Raw genomic sequence first — 22117 nt, 5'->3', positions numbered from 1 at the left:
CTGGAGCTCACTTAAAAATAAATGTTAAGTCCTGACCAGTGTGGCTGTTGGTTGGATATCATACCACAAAGTGAAGGGTCACCAGTTCGATTCCCAGTTAGGGCATGCGCATGGGCTGCAAGTTCGGTCCATGATTAGGGTATGTACCAGAGGCAACCGACTGATGTTTCTCTCTCATATTAATGTTTCTCTCCCTCTCTTTCTCCCTCCCTTCCCCTCTCTCTAAAAATAAAAAAAGTAAATTTTAAAAATCTTTAAAAATAAATGTTATTAAGTAACATGTATCATGTCTTCATGATGGGTATGGAGTTCATTAGGAGGTTTACTCATTATGTCCCCTCCAAAAAAAAAAAAAAAAAAAATCAAAATTACTCTCCATAACAGATCTTGTGTAATAATTGGGGTGAGAAATTCATTTTCCCTCTTCCTCTTCCAAGAACTGAAGGTGAAGTCAGTGCCTCAAACCAGCTGTAGTGATGTTAGGTGTAATGAGATCCGATTATAAACATAGCAAATGCTCCAACATTTATCCCATTACGATTTGGTGAGAGGGGACCCTGAATACTGAGAAGTTCTTTTAGCTCCATCAAATATTATTTGCTCTCTATCACTGTTGCACTTTCATAAAAGTTTTATATCAGAACTACCTGTTACTCTCTCTTCTACCAGAGCAGTTAAAACTCTACTTTCTTTTTGAGCTACAATGTCAACAATTTGTCCATAGACTTCTAGAAAGAAAATGTTAAAGGTAAATTCAAAAATTTTCCAATTCTATCAATACCTACCAACTTATAAAATTCTAGAAAACACAAAAATATATAAGCACACACTCCATTAACCATCAGAGAGACAGTCACTATGTCATGTAGCCTCTGGAAAAATCTACTGTACAGTAGTTTTAAGAGAATGAGAGTGAAAAGGGCAAATTACTTGTGAAAAATTACTTAAAATTACAATATATCCTTAAATGCACAGTCATTTGTGAATTCTAAATAAGGGCGGGCTTTCCAATTTTGTTAACAGTTTAGTATTTGATATATAAAGTTACATTTTCCAAATGTAAAACTTTTTAAAAAATTCATTAAAAGCATAAGTCATAAATCTCTGACATCCAAAAGAAGACGCCTTTACCTCCTGGCCAAGGCTGCCAGTGCCAGCTGTCAGAAAGAAACCAGTAGCACAGAAGTAGCACCAAGATGGCATGAGCGCACTGAACCCCACAGTCAACCTCACCATTCAATACTATTCCTGGAGCATTCACTCCCACGTGCCACCTAACAATTGGCAGTAGGCAAGGTAAAATATCAACCGAAATTAAAGAATGAGTATTACTAGTACAGAGTTTTTTGGGAAAAACCAACTCTACAGGTACCAGTACCTAAGTTCTGGATTAATGATATAGCTCTACCAGTGAATAAGTGATGGCAACACTTTATCCGAAACACATACTAAGGGGATCAAACTATAAAACTACATGAAAATACTAAAAAACACAGTTACTTTGGAAATTCATTTATTCACAATTGATCTGTGCAGTCATGGTGATAAACAAATCTGAGCGTTAACACACAACCTTCACTATGCAGGGACCTTGATACACAGGGTTCAGAATCGAACTTCTTAAACAGAACGTAAAAAGCAAGGTAAGAATAAGGAATGGAGGAAGAACGAGAGAGCATGGAGGGGGAAGGCTGTGAGGAGCAGGAGGAGGAGGAGATAGGTGAGAGCTGGGCTGGAGCTCCCAGGCGATCAGCACAGTGGCAGGTGTGGCAGGCAGAGCTGTGCTGAGAGCTCGCTCCCTCCTCCCCATCTGTGGCAAGGGGCAAGGACGGAGCACCTTCTGCAGCTGACATTTTCCCAGGGAACTCTGCAGAGTCCTGCTGATACCATCATTGTTTCTCTTGCTGCTGCCCTGAGAAATAAACATAAAAGGGCTGTTAATACTGTGACTGCACCAATGGCAAGGGAAGGCAAGGAGTAGGGAAGTTCACCGTGAAGAAACAGGAATCAAACAAACATAAAAGTTTCAGAGGAAAAAGAACAGATCAGACTGAAAGGTAAAAGTTTTAACAGTTATTTTGCTAAAGATAAAATTCTGAGTAGTAAGGAACTGAAACCAGGACCTCGAAGAGAGATTTGTACACCCATGTTCATGGAGCACTATTCACAAAAGCCAAGCAGTCAAGGAACCCAAGTGTCCGTTGATGGATGAATGGATAAACAAAATGTGCTCTACTGCGCTGGCTGGTGTGGCGCAATGGATTGAGTACCAGCCAGCAAACCAAAAGGTTGCTGGTTCGATTCCAGTCAGGGCCCGTGTCTGGGTTGCAGGCCAGGTCCCCAGTTAGGGGTGTTCGAAAGGCAACCCAATAGATGTATCTCTCACACATTAATGTTTCTCTCCCTCTCTTTCTCCCTCCCTTACCCTCTCTATTAAATAAATACATACATACATACATACATACATACATACAATCTTTTAAAAAATGTGGTCTATACATACAATGGACTATTTATTCAGCCTTAAAAAGGAAGTTCTGAAACGTGCTACAACATGGCCAAACCTTGAGGACATTATGCTAACTGAAATAAATTAGTCACAAAGACAAATACTGTATGATTCCACCTCTAAGATATATCTACAGCAGTCAAATTCATAGAAACACAAAGCACACAGGGAGGTTAAATGGGGAGTTGTTTAATGGATATAGAGTTTCAGATATGTAAGATGAGAAAGTTCTGGAAATGTTTCCCAACAACATGCATATGCTTGTTTAACACTACTGAAATGTACACTTAAAGATGGCTAAGATGGTAAGTTTTATGTTATGTATTTTTCGCCACAACAAAAAAGAAATTCTGGATTAAAATTTACGGTACAAGCGAGCATGCCTAAGGAATCCAGGTTCACAAAGCATTGTATGAGTCCTGCATCCACAGCACACAGCCTCCTGCTTGGGCCTGGGATAGTGTGGAACAGCCATGACTTCTGTGGCTCCCACTCTCCATGCCTGGGCTGCCAAGCATCTTCCTTGTCCTCTCTCTGGCCCTCCTAAGGGCCAAACAGTTTAGCACAGTTCTGGAAAGCCCAGACTGCCTGGGTTCAGGTCCTGGCACTATCCACTGCCTGGTTATGTGAACTTCAGCTATAGTTACCCAACCTCAGTTTCCTTATATGTAAAACGGGCATTATATTAGTACCTCCCTCGTAGTGTTGCCAGTGATAATAATATTAACAATAATTTTAACAGTGTTATTAAGTATAATAATAATTTAATGTTATTATTAAATATAACAATAGTATATATACCCTTAGCACAATGCCTGGTCCATAGTAGGTGTTGAAAAAGAGCTTGTCTTTTATCACACACAAAAAATTTGGGTACAAGGGTAAGCGGAAAACAAAATCAAAACCTCTAAAAATTAGAGATTATTTTATCTAGATGGAGAGATTAATAAAACCAGGTCTTTAATTATCTTTTCAAGTATTAATACAAATGACTTCCATGGCTGGGGCAAAATCAGTAGGTACATAGAAATAATGTGGTCCTGACTGGCATGGCTTAGTTGGTTGGGCATCATCCCACAAAATGAAAGGTTGAAACGTCATCAGTTTGATTGCCAGTCAGGGCACATGCCTGGGTTGCAGGCTGGTCCCTGGTTTGGGTGCATGCAAGAGGCAACCAATCTATGTTTCTCTCACACATCGATGTTTCTCTCCCTCTCTTACTACCTCCCTTGCTTTCTTTCTAAAAATAAATGAATAAAACCTTTAAAAAGAAAAGAAAGAATGCAAATCTGAGCTCCAATGGGCTTCAGAAGCACAGTTCCAGGGAAGAGCTTCAGGAAAAAAATTAGATCCTGCAAAAGATGAACAAGCCAAGGGTTACCTGCACAGTTCTGCTTGTGCCCACAACCATCCTGGCTGACAGCCTGTTGACGGTGGATAACCATCAGAGACACTGTGGAGTCCATGGGGAACCACCCAGAAAAGTCACCATCCAAATTTTCACACCCCTCCTTGGCAATTAAAATGAAAATACTTATCCTCAGCACCTTATGAAGATGTTCAATTTCTAGTGCTTCCCAAGATCCACCTCAGGAGAAGTCAATTTGTCCACAGGAGGCGTAGTTTCCAAAGCTATCTACTGTGAACCTCTGAGAGATGTGGATTGAATTGAGCTTTAGGGTACCAAAGTAGTAGTTCTCAAACATCTGAAAATAAAGAGTAAAAACCCAGAATGAATATCTACAGATAAGTACAGATGGAAATATTAAATATCAGCTTCTCTTGTAAAAACACCAAATACTCTCAACAAACCTCTCGCGCTTTTTCTTTTCAGTATTTTTATCAAAACTGATCCTGGAGAGAAGGAGTGGGAGTAGAAATGGGAAAAGAAGAGCAGCTCTTCTCTCAAATTAATCTTAAAGCCTCCTCCAACAAAATGCACTAGAGAAAGAGGTCTGAAAAGTTAATTCCAAAATATCTATTGAGCACATATGACCAAGAACTTGTTACAAACATACCTTAACTCATGGGGCCTAACAAAACTGGTACTATGACTTTCAGTTATGTAGGATCCTAGTTTTGTTACAGTCAGGATAAAATTTGATATAATACATTCCTCTATCTAGTCAACAACATTTATTAGAAGCACTGACTAAAATAAATAGAAGATTCCTGACTTACAAAATGTTCTGACAACCCAGTGAAGAATACAGAACACTTACACACAAAAAACAACCAGAGCAACATTCCTATTGGATGATATAACAAGTACAAAGTATTATATTTATTGAAACCCCTTCATCAGATTTGGATTCAAGCCAGAATCCTAAAGTAGATGCTCTTTACTACAATTCTTCACTGTAAAAACTTTATGGTGTTGCCCTGGCCGGGTAGCTCAGTTGGTTAGAGTGTTGTTCCAACATGCTAAGCTTGCAGTTTTGATCCTCATCAGGGTGAAAGAGGGTGCCAGCAAGGGGTCCCCAAAGTCCCCACAGCCCATTGCCAGAGATTACATATATCTGGCAATCAGATGGTTAGCTAATAGCTGTGCTACCATCCCAGGGCAAAGGTGTGTGCATGATTTTCAAAGTGTATGGTGACTCCTAAGTAGGTGGGAGAGCTCACAGCATCTGCACTAGAGGCAGGGAGGCGGAGGCCCCTGTACCACTGAGTCACATTTGCCCTGACTAAGGATAGCAGCAAAAGGAGGTAGAAAAATATGGGAAAACTGGCAAATGTAGCTTATTATGGGAGGAGTAGGAGAGGAGGTCACATAGGAAGCTCTAGGTCAGGGTTTAAACTAAGGGTGGGCAAAGAGGAAGCTGGTCTGCTACAGGAGAGCTACGATATAGCAACTAGGCAGAGAGAAAGAGAGGCTGTTCCACCACGAAGGCAGTGAGGGAGATTCAGCCATGCTGACGATAGCGAGAAAGGTGCCGTGTGAGCTGTAGGAGCTAGTCGGCCATAAGAGGAACGATGTAGCAGCCGTATGACACAGAGCCATGAGCAAGAAGCTATGCAGTCTGTAGTCAGGATTTGGCCATGCAGCCTGGGCTAGTAAGAAAACAAGCATGCTGCTTCTTTGTGCCAAGTAGCCTGGGCTAGTAAGAAAGAACAGCATGCTGTTACTCTGATTGTGCCCGTTCTAGCTGATTGCAAAGTCACCAGGGACTCTGCCCTGTAAGACACTGACCTGCTGCTTTGCAGTCCTGGACTCTATCTGTACTCTTGGAACTCAGGACATATGAAGAGGCCACTCTCTTGGGACTTGTGCCTTTCCTGGACTCCACCATGATCCAGCGCAACATGACACATGCTTTCCTGGACTATAATAGGGAGGCTGGGGACAATGTACCCCAGAAAGAGATAGCTGCAGCAAGACTGTTTGCGCAGCCAGCTTAAGCACAGATCAAGAGATGGGGAACTTCTGAGGTCTTTGGCTTATAGCCTTTTGGGAAGCACGGTAAGTGCTGGGTCTCATGGGAGAGCAGGGGTCTGAGCTGAAGTGCTCCTAGCCCCCACAAGGTTGGAATATTTTAAGTAAAAACATGTTTCTTCCAATACTAATTGCTGGGTCATACACCAAGGCACCATGTGAACAGGCCCCTGTTTGCTTGGTTACATCGCACATACGAGAATCAACCAATGAATGCCTAAATATGTGGAACAACAAATCAATGTTTCTCTCACAAATTAATAAGTTAAAAAATTATAATAAAATTGTAATAAATAAATAACTTTCAAGTGCATCAGAGGGAGAGATAAGCCAAACTCTGAGACCTGCTCTTGTGATGAGCATATTTATAAGGCAGAGTCCAAAATGACATCAGAACTCATCCCAGGAAAATTAAGCCACACTGCTTAGATAAGGCGTACCGAAGAAGAAAAGGCTCACCTTCTTCTGGAAGGATGCAAGAGTTGCTCTTTCTCAAAATGTCAACAAGAACCCAAGAAAGCCTTTCAATACACATACCAACAATGTTTGAGTATAACCTCAGGGTAGGACCTTTGCACATTAGCACGTGACTGTGTCTTCACTTAATTTTATACAACCTCCACAGCCATGAGCGTCAGCCACTGTCATGTTTCCCCTTCCTGCAATTAATGGTCTAGCAAAATGCCTGGGGTTCATTAAAGACTAACTTTATAAAAGTCCCATAAATATTGATTCTTCAACATGGCATCAACTTGACCCTAAAGATCTATATAAAGGTTGTGTGTACTGCACTGTCTTGTCTTTCAGAAAGGTGATTAGCTCTTGCCTACATTGATTTACACAATTAACTTCTCTTCCTGGCTTTGGTAGTCTGTTCAAACCCTATCCACCCTTTTGTGTAAAGAAATACAGCCTGAAAAGGTTATCTGTTAATCCCTTTGCTGAACATTAATTTGAAGTGTAAAGATATTTACAACTTGGCAAACCAAAGCCTTATAGGTACAAGGCAGATGTGACCAAAGAAGCAATAAAAGATGAAACAAAACAATACTATAAGGGAACTCCTAATACTTTCAACAAAATACTTTTTAAAGATTAGCAGCCGTGTTTCCATGTGATGGAGACACGGTAGCTAGAGCTGGAAAGTGACCTACCTCTGACTTCACTTTGCAAGTACAGTACAAGGCTTAGCAAAGAGGTGGGGGGAGGGCAGCAGAAAGGCAGACAGGGGCTTGATGGGCCATGCTAAGTATACCAGGTTAGATGTTAGATGTTTAGGGTGTTCCCAAAAAACAACAGTGACAAAGACTAAGGCTAGAGACATGAGACACTAAGTCTGATTAAGAGGGACTGAGCGTCAAGTTCAGAAGTTAGGCTTCATTCTAGATGAGGAGCCAAAGAAGGCTTCTGGGTAGATTGGGGCCTAAGATGAAAACCCTATTGTAGGACATTAATCTTGGTGTGGGGGCCGAGGGAACAGCAGAAAGAAAAAAAAAAAAAAAAAAAGGAAGACCAGAGTAGCAGTTTAGTGGAGAGAGAGAGATATTGAGTGTCTGTTGACTAAAGTACTAGTAATGGGCCTGAAAAGATTAGAACAGATGTGAAATATTATGAATGAAGCACAAAAAAGATTCTGTGACTTTCTAGATGAGGAGAAGGAGATGAGAAAAATTATAAATGACACCATGAGCATAAAGAAATACCCAAACCTATAAGTATTTTTATGAGTTTATTTGAGCCAAACTGACGACAACTGCTCGGAAGCAAAATCACAACGGATTAAGAAAATGCTCTGAAGAATGGCAGTTTTGCACCTTATTTTATACATGAGAATCAAAGGAGAAGATGTAAGGGGGTTGCATGAAATCCACTGGTGATAGATTAAGGAGGCAGGAGAAAGCAAAGCTGGAGAAATCTCTGGGATTGGATAAAAAGTAAAACAAATGGACAAATACTTTTTTTTTACTAGTGAATACAGGATAGTTAAACAGTGAACTTGATAACAACAATGGAGAGGGGTTCTGCAGTCTCCTGCTTTAGTGGAAGATTGTGTCCTGAGGGGTCTGGAATAAGGAAATTACCCTGATATTTCAAAGGTATGTTATTTTAGATGTAAAAAGACAGTAGATAGGCTCAGTTAATGTGAAGACTGACCTTTGTAAACTACCTGCCATAACTCGTTTTTAGTTAGGAACTTTTAATTTCAGACCATCTTATATGGTTATTTTAGGTATCTGAGTTTGTAAAACCGCCATGTGGCCCCCACTGAGCTTCTCAAGGTTTAGTATGTGGCCCTTTTTTCATCCACAACATAGTAAATGGGGTATGAGAGTATACCATTAATGGCAATTGAACATTTCTGAGAGGAACCTGTTTTATGGGGAAAAAGGAAACAAATTCAGGTATGTTTACACACTCATGGCTATATCTTCAGGTGTGTTTGACCCCAAGCCCTTCTCCAACCAAGGGTTTTCTTGGTACACTGAGAATATACATTAAAGACATGAAATCTGTAGCACAGTTAAGTAGAAGTCTATTACCATAAAAAGTTTTACAGGCCCTGACTGGTGTGACTCACTTGGTTAAGTTTTGTCTCGCAAACCGAGAGGTAACCGGTTCAATTCCCAGTCAGGGCATATGCCTGGGTTGTGGGCCAGGTTCCCGGACTGGGGGGGTGTGTGAGAGGCAACTGATCAATGTTTCTCTCACACATTCCCTTCCCCTCTCTCTAAAAATAAATAAATAAAATCTTTTTAAAAAGGAAGCTCTACAGAATCCATTTTTTAAAAATAGTAGGTTCTTTATATATTAGGAAAATGAACGCTTTGTGTCATAAATTGCAAATATATTTCCCCCCTAGTATGTCATTTGTCTTTTGACTTTGCTTACGGTGGTTTTTACCATGGCAACTTAAAATTTTATAAACTCAAATGTATCATGGTGGTGAAGCGGCATCAGATGTTAGACCACTGGAGTAAGACCAGACTTCAGTTCAACAATCTCAGTACTTGAGCTCTGGCTAGGAGAGAATTCACAGCCAAGACTCAAAATATAAGAGAAAGTTTACTTAGAAAGTCAAAGAGGTAGAAGAAGTGAGCTGTAGAAGAAATGGGCTCAGGAAACAAGTTACAGAGGCAAAAGAAGGGTTTTTGAAGTTTAGGAGAAAAGAGAGAGGCAGGGAAACAGCACCTGGAGGAAAGAGGCGGGGATGGACACACGTGTGCTCCCTAGAGAGAGCCGCAACTGGGTCCTAGATTCTTGAAGTTATTTTTCTGAAGGTCTTAGGAGAGAATCCCCATAGAATATTCATCAGCTTTCCAGGTATGTCCACTGGGGTCTTGGTCTCTACTGATTCACTACCAGGACAGGGGGTCATTAGTCAATGCGGCTGGTTCTGATGTCAGTCATGGCATCACTTTGTTTGGTTTTGCTGGTTTTCTGGGCCTGGAGCTGAATCACAACTGAGGCCCAGATGTGTTTGATGCAGGTCAGAACTTCACTATACCGAGGGCTTAATGCTCAGGTGCTATTTTCTGGCTCCCTTGTTCCTTCCCCGTCTAAGGGAGTCTAACCCTCACGATTAGCAGCATGCCCGGAGAAGAAAGATCAGGGGAGGGTCCGAACTGCATGACCAGTGATATGAAAGCTCAGGGGGTCTAAAATGCATGACCTCTGATATGCTAGAGGAGGAAAGGTTACCCTGGTGGTGAGGTCCTTGTTTTCCCAGTTTTGCTCGTTACTAGGCACCCAAGGGCTTTCTGCCCTGGTGACCTTCTGTACCTGGCTCAGGGTCCTTGTTCTGCTCATGTCTGTCTGTCTACCTCAATAACAGGAGATTTTTAAATCAGAGTTACCTAATGCCAATATTGTTATAGATTAAGGGATTAAGGTAAACAATACATACATAAGTACTAACAACACTAATACAATGAAGACCATCACAGCCAACACTGACTGAGCAAGCATGAGTGCCAGGCACTATGCTGTGGACTCTATGTGATTATCCCACTGCATCCTCACAACCCCAAGAAACAGATATTATTATCAATCTCCATTTTTACAGTTGAACCTGAGATTTAAAAGATTTACATAACTTGTCCAAGGGTATACAAGCAAGTAAAGGGTGCAAAATTAAAATTCATAATGCTGGGAAAAAATAAAATAAAATTTGAGATTCAAACCCATGCAGCCTAACTCTAACCCCTGCACTCTCCAGCCTTTTCCTGTACGTCTCTTAAAACAAGGCCCTGTTCAAGTCACAGTGAGGAAGCTTGACCCACACATCTCCCAAAGGCTGAAATAAACATATTCTTTCACTTGTTATACCTACTTCCACCTGGACCTGGTTTAACAATCAAGTGGCTCTAGTTCAGCTGGAGGAAACTTAATTGAATTCTGGGTGAAAATAAACACAAATCAACTAAATGATTCCATTTAATTAAGTACCTGAATGGGGAAAGAGGAAAAAGCTTCAACTACAATTTTGAAAAAAGAAAAAAAGAAACTTCATTGCTCTTTCTAGCCTAAAGTAAATCCTGAAGAGCAAAGTGGTCTATTGTTTTGAAAATAAAAGCCCGAAGTGAAAAATTTAAATTTAAAAAGAATCATGTCAAGGTTTTTAAATCAAATTGAGTCTTTTCTCCTCACTGTTGTTTCATAACAATTCCCTTGGGGATTTTGAAACCTAAACCATTTTCATTCTGAAAACATTTCTCTCTGACACTTACAGCATAAAGCCCTGTTGTACTGGAAGCCAGCACTTTTTTAAATCCTGCTGTAAAGGACCGTAACAATGAACAGCTACACAAAACTACAAATATTTGATAAGAAAGTGAAAATAGAATTTAAGACTGCCAATATTTGCGGTACTTTTTGTAAGTAATGTTAAAAAAGAAACAACAGGCCCCACATGTAGTCATTTGCCCCCACAATAGTAAACTAAGACTTTTAAAGTTGATGAGAGAGATTGATTTGTTGTTCCACTTATTTATACATTCATTGGTGGATTCCTGTACTCATATGTGCCCTGTCCTGGGATCAAACGTGCAACCTTGGCATATAGGGACGATGCTCTAAGCAACTGAGCCACCTAGCCAGGACCAGTAAACGGAGACTTAGTTGCAGTTTCAACCTCCTCCAGGAATGTACTGTTAAAAAATGAATCTGAAATTTTCTAATTAGCACTAGTGAGGTAATTTGCAACGTGAGATCCTTACCATTCCCTTCAGGCCCCAAAAGATGTCCTGGCTTGAAACAATCCTTTCTTCTCCTTGTTAATAACTTTCTTGCCCCACTCTCCTCCCGCCATGTCCTACAGTGTCTCAGAGTCTCTCTCTGTTTCCTATGGAATGCTGCCCGCCTGGTTTGTGAATGGCTCAGTAAAGCCAAGTAGATCTTCAAATTCACTCAACTAAATTTTTGTCCTTTACTAGTAATAACTACTGATTTGGCCAACTTAAGAAGAGAATTTAAACCCTAAGGAAGTATGATATTTGAAAACTGTTATATATACAGATGCTCTCCTTTACTGAAGACTCCTAGCACCTTCAAAAAATTAAACAAGCAAATAGAGAATTGTGGACCATCAAAATAAAAGGTTTTTGGTCAAAACCAAAGCTTTCTTGACATAAAATTGTAAGATAAAATCTAACCATCCTGCTGTCTCTTGCTCACATGATCTGTGAAGCCCACCATTTTAAGCCTGTACATGTTTGTTTCCTAGGGAAGACACAGAGGGGATTTTTGATTTCTAATTATGAAGTGGTATACACTGAAGGAAAACAAACAACTAGACCTAAAGGCTAACTGTGGTCATTTTTCCTTGCATTTCAAACTTTCTTATTCCTTCTACTCCTTCCTCCTGGGCCATGTGACAACCATCAAAGACAAGAAATTAACTCCACACATGAGTAGGTTGCAAGAATGAGACTGAAAATCTCAGAGGTAGAGTGAAGAGTAGAGAAGAACCTTCTCATGTCTGTGACTGCAAGCCACAAAGATGAATAAATGGCCAATCTTCAATGGCATAATGACAAACGTGTTGGGGATGCCTGCCCATTTGGCTTTCCAAATGTGGCTCATTCTCTTTCTTCAATCTGAGACAAAGTAGAAGTCATTCTTTTCCAAGGTCTCTCCATTAAGAAAATCTACTTCTTGTGCTAGGTGGTCTCAGTGAACTATCTGCTGTCCAATATGACTTCAATATAGGAAATGACATTGTTTTTTGGTTTTTTTTAAATTTTCACGTAAGGATATATGTTTATTAATTTTAGAAAAGAGAAAGGGAGAGAAAGGAGAGAGGGGGAGGGGAAGAGGGGGATGGAAAGGACAGTAGGAAGAGGAGGGAGAGAGGGGGAGAGAGAGGAGAGAAACATCAATTGGTTACTTCACAATGCATTTTGACCAGGGAGCGAATCCACAACCTAGGTATGTTCCTGGACCGAGGATCGAACTGGTAACATTTTGGTGTATGGGACAATGCTCCAACTAACTGATCCACCCACCCAGGGAGGAAATGCAGTTTTGAAGTACAAAATGAAGACTGAAACTATGTAGAGTCCTGAGAAATCTACAGTCATTTCTGGTGTACGGGGGGATGCCCCCAAACACCCGGAATTATCTTCTGGAGGGAGGGCCCATTGTAGTACAGACTTCCCCCGCTAGGTGAGTGTTCTAGGACTCATCTGAATCAGTGTACCTGCTGGTGTTGCTGTAAGAGGCTGTACTGGGCTTCAGTAAAATTTTTCAAAACCTTAATGATGGGTGGTTTACAGGTGCAGCTTCCCAACCACTCTGAGTGTTCTGCAGTTTCTGGCCAAACATGGCATGAAGCCCATGCCCCACCCTCCCTATTCACCCGATCTCACCCCAAGTGACGTTTTTGTTGTTTCCCTGGATGAAAAAAATTTCTCAAAGGGAAAAATGTTTTTGCCTATGTGGAAAAGGTGAAACAAAGAACAGAAGCAGCACTAAAAATCACCAAAATCGACAAGTTCAGGGTCAAGATGGACATGTGGGTAAATACGCTTCACCTCCTTGTGCAACCAGAGAAAGAAGTACAACTAGCCCTCAAAACAAGTAACATCGAAAACTGTCAGAAAATCGAGCTGTATGGACGTCCGACAACTAAGGATTTATAGAAGTCACATTCATCCAGATGGGTGCCTTTTCTATAATAGGCTAAGCTAATAAGACAAAGAGTCAAAGCAGCTCTACCTAACACACAGAAACAAACACAGTGAGGCTGCCAAATTAAGGAGACGAAGAAATATGGCCCAAATGAAAGAACAGGAAAAAAAAAACCCAAAATAAGAACAAAACAAAACAGAGATAATCAACCTATCAGATGCAGAGTTCAAAACACTGGTGATCGGAATGCTTAAAGAACTTATTGAGTACAACAACGTAAGACCCAGGAAGAAATGAAGGATACACTATGTGAAATAAAGAAAAATCTACAGGGAACAAACAGTGGAGGGGACAAAGCTGGGATTCAGACCAACAATTTGGAACATAAGGAAGAAATAAGCATTCAACCAGAACGGCAAGAAAAAGAATTAAAAAAAAAATAATGATATTGTAAGGAGCCTCTGGGACATTTCCAAACATACCGACATCTGGATCACAGGGATACCAGAAGAAAAGGAAGAGCAAGAAATTGAAAACTTATTTGAAGAAATAATGCAAAAAAGCTTCCCTAATTTGATGAAAGAAAGAGACATGCAAGTCCAGGAACAACAGAGTCCCACACAAGTTAGACCCAAAGAAGACTACACCAAGACACATAATTAAAAAGCCAAAGGTTAAAGATAAAGAGAGGATCTTAAAAGCAGCAAGATAAGCAGAGTTACCTACAAAGGAGTTCCCATAAGACTGTCAGCCGATTTCTCAAAATACTGCAGGCAAGTAGTATTCAAAGTGATGAAAAGCAAGGACCTACAACCTAGATTACTCTATCCAGCAAAGCTGTCATTTAGAATGGAAGGGCAGATAAACTGCTTCTCAGACAAGGTAAAGCTAAAGGAGTTCATCATCACCAAGCCGCTATTACATGGGATGTTAAAGGGACTTAATTTAAGAATAAGAAAAAGATGAAAATGATGAACATTAAAATGGCTACAAACTCACAACTATCAATAACTGAGTCTAAAAAAACAAACTAAACAAACAACCAGAACCGGAACAGAATCATAGGTATGGAGATCATTTGGAGGGTTATCAGCTGGGAGGGGGAAGGGAGTTAATAGGGGAAAAGGTGCAGGGATTAAGAAGCATAATTTGTAGGTACAAAATAGGGGGATGTTAAGAATAGTATAAGAAGGAAATGGAGAAGACAAAGAATTTATATGCACAACCCATGGACAGGAACTAAGGTGGGGATTGCTAGAGGAAAATGGGGGTACCAGACAGAGTGGGGCAAAGGGGGGGGAGGAATTAACACAACTGTAATAGCATAATCAATAAATATATATATTTTTAAAAAACTGACAAGTTCAAAAACTGTTTCGAGCAGTGGGAAAAAAGTCTTGACAGACTTGGCTGGTGTTGTTCAGTGGACTGAGTGCGAGCCTGCAAACCAAAAGGTTGCCGGTTTGATTCCTGGTCAGGACACATATCTGGGTTTGCGGGCATGGGAGAGGCAACCACTTCATGTTCTCTCACATCAATGTTTCTCTTTTTCTCTTCCTTCCCCTCCCTCTAAAAATAAATAAATAAAATATTTTTTAAAAAAGTCTCCATAGGTGTATTGCATCAAATGGAGAGCATTTTGAAGGTGACTGAAGTTTAAACATGTAAGAATAAACACATAATTTTTAATATATTCCATTTTGGGGGGGAGTTCCCCCTCATTCATGAGTTTAACCCTTAGAACATAAATCTGGTGCAACTGAAAATAAATACTGGTGTTCAATTAATGCAAGTACTTAGAAGGATGTATTGGGTCCCATTTCTCCCCAAGAAAAAATACTTCGTATTTTTTTCATGCATGGTAATTAGACTTTTGAGACCCAAAGTAAACAGGAATAACAAATGCATGATACTTTGAAGTTTTGCCAGTGTTTTTCCCCCATAATCTGTTTTTATCAACTTCTAATTCTCACAATCCCCCTGCTTACAGATAAAAGTAACAATAATAACACTATTTTGGACTTAATAATAATGCTTACCCACCCACTAAGAGGGATGGTAAGAGGATAAATGGAAGATCATCTGACAAGCAGTTTGAGCTCTTTGGGAAGGCACTCCCAGCACAAAGCCTTTCTGTGGTTAAATGACACGTTTCACCTAAGGATCTAAAAGTATCTCAGAAAGCCCAGTTCATTAACCCTTCAAAAAAGTGCTGTGATGTACACAGCTGAGCATTATTATCCCCAATTAAAAGATAAGAAACAGAGACAGGCTAGGACCACTAACACTATGATATAAATTTAAGAGTTCCCCGAAGCAGGCCCAGAAGACACGCCAGGGGAAGGCAGTGCCCACAAGACACTGTGTACATGCCTCACATTCAAATAACAAATCTGTACCAAAGAATGTCAGATGGGGGAGTAGTTCCATCCTGTAAGCAGACAGTGAAGAAATCATTCACTTGGTTTTGTGGCCAAGAGTGAGAAACAAATGATGTGAAAAACCTATAATTGTAGCCCTTGGAAGAGCCTAACTGAAAAACAAATAATCGTATATTTCAGAAACATTCTTCATGAAATTGGCTTCTAGGTATAGGATTAATAAGACTTTAGGCAGCAAACAGAAAAATATGGACACTAGACTAAAAATATAATAGATTTGAAAAAATTCACAGCCAATCACTTCTTGGCCTTTTGGCTAAGATCCAGTGAAAAAAATTCACAACCCTTCATACGCAATACTATTAATCTCTGCCCTGTGGGGAAGAGCTGCAGGTCCCTGCTCATCCCTGTTCCGGGCAACAACTGACACAGGGGACAGAGTGCGTCGCAGGGAGCACGGGGCTCCGGGATCTGAGGGTTACCGACTCATGCCACCTGAGATGGGAGTGTGGACGCTGAATCCCACACAGCCTGTCCCAGGGGTGTCACAGATGAAGGGAATAAACATGAGTTTTCACAAACACTTCTCTGTTTGCCAGGACAGGGGACAAGGAAGCTCTTCCCTCTAGTGGGGAAGGCCCCAAGCCCCTTTTTCCAAAGGCTGTTATGGAAAGGGTTATCAGTGGGGCTAGGTAATAGGAATGCACAGGTTATCTCATTACATCAGTATGTTAATGTTTACAGAGAACAGATGATGTTTTGAAAAAGACAAATGGCAGAAACACACCGATTTATATGGGTCCAAGAGGAGACTAGTAAACAAGAGAGACAACTAAACAGGAGAGCGTAATAAACATAAGAGCGCTAAAGAGTATAGGGTTAGGGTCCGTGAATAATGTAAATTTCCTTCCCAGCATGAGCTGTCTATAGCTTTTGAGGGAAAAAGACAGCATACTTTAAAGAATTTACTTTTAGGCCGGATTTTCCCTGGGAACCCGCCAGATTTAATTTAGGGCTGTCTCTGGTATTGTTTTGAGCCTGAACCAGGTTCGGGGAGGGAGCCGCCAAGAGACAAGAGACCTCTTTCAGACAGAATGAGGACTCTGGCCATGTCCAAGCCGAGCTGAGGGGGGCGGGCTTTTCTGCCCTATCTCCGTGTCCCCCATGCCCTTGTCTGCTGCCCATACCAGCCAATGTCTGTCTGAGGTTGTTTTCTCCTCATGAGAAAACTTAACCATCATGGATCACCGACCATCACAGGGCTGAGCAGAATGATGTGAGGGAGGCAGGGGTGCAGCCAATCAATCTTATCTTTTCCTATCTTTTAAATGGGATAATAATGCTCAGGGGTACAGGTTTCATCTCCTTAGTGACCTGTTTTCCCAAGGCCTCCTTGATGATTTCCAGCCTTGGGGCCCTCTGGCCTGTTGGCGGGGCTACAGTTCCTGAAACCAGACAGGGCGTTTCCCAAAAATCTCACCTAGAATTAGGATCACAAATAAGTTTTTTTCCCCACAAATACATTTTGTTTCAAAGTTTTATTTATGTACTGGCCAGTGTGGCTCAGTTGGTTGGGCATCATCCCACAAAAGGTTGCACGTCTGATCCCCGGTCAGGGCACATGCCTAGGTTGGAGGTTTAGTCCCTCGTTGGGTCATATGAAAAGCAGCCAATCAATGTTTCTCTCTCACATTGATGCTTTTCTCCCTCTCTTTCTCCCTCCATTCCCCTCTCTCTAAAAACAATATAAATAAATAAAACCAACTGTACTGTAAAAAGTTTTATTTATTAAAATCCCCCAAACCTAAAAAATATTTCTAAATTTCTGCCAAGGTATCATGCAATTCAAAGTATCAAGCCTTTTATACCTTGCATTTTTCTTCTGGCTATGTGTGAGATCACTTCTGAAGAGAGCAAATGTGGAAGATGTAAAGAGACAAGAAGGAAAATGGAGCTCCAATATACCCAAGGGTCAAAAAATCATTCCATCTACTTTTAAAATATTCATCTAGGCTGTACTCCTGTGAATTCTTTCTAAATAACATTACAAAAGAATACAATTGAGCCCATTCATACTAAGGTAAGCCATGTTCCTCTATACACACACACAAAACACACACACACACCTTCACCTGGAAACAAAAGATAGAAACTTCATTTTTACTGAAGAGAGAGGTCAAAATGGTTCTTAAGGCAAACTAGATTTTAAAGCTTTCCTATCAATGATCACATAGCCACTCTTTCCCCAATTTTCCCATTTTTAATCAGGGACCATGATTTACAAGGATGTTCTATAGTTACAGAAAGATAAATTATAAGATGTAATTCTGAGTTCTGATTAGTATCATCACTCACTGACTATAACCATCAATGCATCATTACAGGAACCAAAAAGCAGAGTTTCCTTAAAAGAAAAATGGTTTAGCAAGAACTCTGACAGCTTATGGTCTCTGTAGTCATGATCTGGTTTCATAGCATTGTAATGTTTTTGAAGAATGGAACAGAGACATGTACTTCAAGTCTAACAAAGACTGGAATAAGAACACTGACTTCCTGTTCCAGTCTTTACTGACATATGAAGACTGGAATTAAAAACATCTACTTCAGAATAAAACGCAATGTGGTTGGCAGGTACTCTACTATTTCCACAGTCCCAAGTTGCCCCTTTTAATCTGAAACCTCAAACTGTGGTAATCAGTGGTGACAGAGCCAATACGAAGAGGATGCAATGTTCTTCCAGAAGGCCTGAGACACCTCAGATCCAAGAAGCAAGGTTAAAGGCCAGTCTGTGGGAGGAACAGTTCTTAACATCATCAGTTGCCACTATAAGGAAAACAAGACAGAAAGTTGTAAATTGGTGAAAGAGCTGTGATTTTTCAACCCATCACCGTGTCACTCCTGCTTTGCACATCTTCCAAAGAGGACCAAAAAGCCTGCATGTCACCAGAGCACCACTCCCATCTCTACTAACTAAAATGTTGTATGAAAGTTCCCGAGCTCCCTGCATGCAACAGGCATGTAAACATGAACTTCCTTCATTCATTCTGCTCTCGCAAACGACCTGTCTCGGCTGCAGGGAGTATGGGGAGTGTTAATGGCCTGACACCTGAGGTAAGGAGGGACCAGGCAGAAGCCAGACAAACAGCCAGGAGGTGAAGGCTTTAAAACTTCCTTCAAATAATCACTCAGGGTTGCACTTTTGGCCTGAGCCGCACTGCTGAGGTAAGGATTATCAAGTTTAAGACTCTGCTGGTAAGGCCAAATGACCTATTAGAGAATGAATTAAAATTGCCATATACAAACAGGATGCCAGGCAGTTCTGCTGAGCACTTCAATACTCAAAATATCAAGGGATTTCCCCTCCCTGCAGAGCCTTTCAATTTTAAAAACTAGCAAGAAAAAAATGTGCGGGGGAGGTAGGAGGGAGGAGGAGAGATGAGGCTATGCTGACACAGCTCAAGACCTAGACCTAATCTCAGCACACACAAGCAGGCTCTGCCCATTTCTACAACAGCACGTAGAATGAGCAGCAGAGATGGGCCGCTGGGAGTTCAGTTTGCTGCAAAATTTCTTCCAGAAAAAGCTTTGCCTCAGGCCAGAAATATTACTGCTTTACCAGGACAAAACTGCCCCTAGTGGCTGCTAGCTAGCAAAGACTCTTCAATGCCCTAAGCCTGTAACCCATCAGCCCCAAAGGCAGGAGCCTTTTGGAACTAATTCAGATAATGTTTCTGCAGATCAATTCTTTCCTTCAGAAGACTGCCTCTTACTGTTCACTCAAGTATGTTACCACTCCTATTTTTGGTTTGGTCATCTTCCCTCAGGTATTATTCACAACTGTTCCTCAAACAACTGCAACAGAAGATAAGTGTTTGATCTGTGTATTGTATATTAGAAAAGAAGTGCAAGTCAGCAGAAAGGAACCCCTGAAGGGGAGCACTGGGGCAGCAGCAGAGAAGATTTCTCCTTGGCCTAGGGGTCCCTAGGCAAGTGGCTTTAGGCAGACTGGGCATATAGGGGCTGACTATTGTGCCAAACAACAAATTCAGAAAAAGAACAGAGTGAGCTAAGAGAAAACAAGGACATCAGGCTCAGTCTATCTCTACTCCAACTTCTCCAACTGGAGAACAGCATCTAGACATTAAATAGTACATCAGATGCCCCTCAGCAATGTCAGACAACAGCAAGAGTATATACACATATAAACAACAATTTTCCAAATAATACCTGGGCGTGTAATGGATCCTTAAGAGACAGGAGAGGCTGCCACATGTTACCTTGGATTTTCAATTGTCTTGTTATTAAACAAGACATGAAATACTTGATCCTCTGTCAGGACCATAGGGAACCTGCCTTCAGTAGCACCATTGGAGCATTATATATTATAACACACACTAATTGTCTTCAATTTAGTTCAGATGGACTCCTTCCCCTCTGCAAAGGTGAGGGCTAACATCCTACAAGCAAACAGCCTTGAAAGAGAGACAAGGCTATCCCCACACATACATCAGGAGCAACAAGACCTCTATAATTTAAGAAACTGGTATCAATGCTTTAACCTACAACTGAGAGAACAAACTTTGAATTTGAGTTCTGGTTGACTTATATCCTGTTTTTTCACTTTTAACTTGCAATAATAATATTGACATTTGAGCATTAATTCTAAAATTATTTCATGATTGGGATATGAAGAAAAAAGCATTTTTCTTAAGAAGTCATCTTAGTTTTGTGGCATATAGGCTCCACTCTTGTTTCTTTTATCTCTTCCCACCAATGTCCTCTAACACTTAGAATAACAGACATTGCTGGTATCAAGCCACCCAACTACCATTTTATTTGATCTGTTCTTTAAGCAAGCTGCTTCAAAGATGACAGTGCCCTGTCACAATCTCTGGGTACAGATTTACAGTCTGTTGCTGATTTGTTTACACTATAGCTAAAAACACACAATGGAGTATAACATACAATGGAATATTATTCAGTCTTTAAAAGGAATAAAATCCTGATACATGCTACAATGCTACAACATAGGTGAACCTTGCAAACACGTAACTGAAATAAGCCAGAAACAAAAGAACATATATTGTAATATTCCACTCAGATAAGGTACCTAGAGTCCTCAAATTCATAGAGACAGAAAGTAGAATGGTGGTTGCCAAGGGCTTAGCAGAGGGGAGGAAATGAGGAGTTATTATTTAAAGGGTATAGAGTTCCAATGTGGGATGATGAAAAAGTTCTGGAGATGGCCAATGGTGATGGTTGCACAATGTGAATGTACTGAATGCCACTGAATTGTACATTTAAAAATGGTTAAAATGATCAATCTTATGTTTATTTTATAACTTAAAAAAAACCACAATAAAAATTACTTCCGGCCAAGATGGAGGTATAGGTAGATACACTTTGCCTCCTCACACAACCAAAAGGAGGACAACAACAAATTTAAAAACAAAAAATAACCAGAAATGCCAGAAAATCGAACTGTATGGAAGTCCAACAACCAAGAACTAAATAAGAAATATTCATCCAGACCAGTATGAGGGGTGGAAATGGGAAGCCAGGTGGAAACAAAGGGGTGGCAGGAAGCATTCAAAGTCATGAAAGGCAAGGACCTTACATCCAGGATTACTCTATCCAGCAAAGCTCTCATTTAGAATAGAAGGGCAGGTAAAGTGCTTCCCAGATGAGGTAAAGTTAAAGGAGTTCTTCTTCACCAAGCCCTTCTTATGTGAAATGTTAAAGGGACTTATCTAAGAAAAAGATAAAAAACTATGAACAGTAAAATGACAACAAACTCACAACTATCAACTGAACATAAAAAACAAAAATAAAAACAAACTAAGCAAACAACTAGAACAGGAACAGAATCATAGAAATGGAGATCAGAGGGGAGGAGAAAGAATGGGGGAAAATGTACAGAGAAAAAGCAGCATAAATAGGAGGTACAAAATAGGCAGAGGGATGTTAAGAATAGTATAGGAAATGGAGAAGCCAACCAAAGAACTTATATGTGCGCCCCATGGACATGAACTAGGTGGGGAGGGGTGGAATGCTGGAGGGAGGGGCGGTGAAGGGTGGAGGGGAATAAAGGGGAAGAAAAAAAAATGAGACAACTGTAATAGCACAATCAATAAAAGAGGTATTTTAAAAAACCACAATAAATGCAAAGTGAACCATAACTCAACTCCATTTGTGAACTGTACCCAGAATGATATGACTGGACTCCCAGAAATGAATACCTAAAAGAGATTAATATTTCCCACAGTAAAAACAGATGCCCTGTTCAAAGAGTTCATAGGAATGGTATAACAGGGACCAAAGACAACTAAATATTGTTTCCCTTTCCCAAATAAACCAAGACTCTAGCTTGGTACCTAGTAGATATTCAATAAAATATTTTTTTTCCATCCTGATAGGAAACAAATACTTTTAAGAAAAGTAATTTTAATCTCTTAATTTTTTTCCTGCTCATTATCTTCGCCAAACCATGGTCTATTTCTTGTTACTGTGTAGGTTAGACCCTTCAAATCCATCCTTCCCTGCCTGAGCCAACACAACACTTAGAAGCATTTCAGGACCACTGCGAAGATGAACAACGAATAAACATAAATTCAAAAGAGAGCCAAGGGAGAAAAACACAGTGTATGAACAGAGAGCAACATA

At 40.5% G+C, this 22117-nt stretch overlaps 1 protein-coding gene across 5 annotated transcripts in view; it reads right to left on the bottom strand.

Moving 5' to 3' along the window:
• Positions 1-1521: 1521 nt before the first annotated feature.
• Positions 1522-22117, bottom strand: part of ASCC1 (activating signal cointegrator 1 complex subunit 1) — a 115817-nt gene continuing 95221 nt past the window's right edge. For all 5 annotated transcript variants that reach the window (XM_054572642.1, XM_054572639.1, XM_054572640.1 and 2 more), the window contains exons 10-11: positions 4057-4215; positions 1522-1912 (exon numbers count right to left, since the gene is read on the bottom strand). In XM_054572642.1, coding sequence (XP_054428617.1) covers positions 4099-4215 — 117 coding nt within the window. In that variant the 3' untranslated portion in view covers positions 1522-1912; positions 4057-4098. The remainder of the gene's footprint in view (positions 1913-4056; positions 4216-22117) is intronic.

The sequence above is a fragment of the Pteronotus mesoamericanus genome, unplaced genomic scaffold (assembly GCF_021234165.1).
Source record: "Pteronotus mesoamericanus isolate MK-2021 breed Mesoamerican mustached bat unplaced genomic scaffold, CSHL_Meso_final contig_24, whole genome shotgun sequence".
Classification (NCBI taxonomy): domain Eukaryota; kingdom Metazoa; phylum Chordata; class Mammalia; order Chiroptera; family Mormoopidae; genus Pteronotus; species Pteronotus mesoamericanus.
Note: the sequence above shows the minus strand (reverse complement) of the source record. Positions and strands in the feature narration are given on the sequence as shown.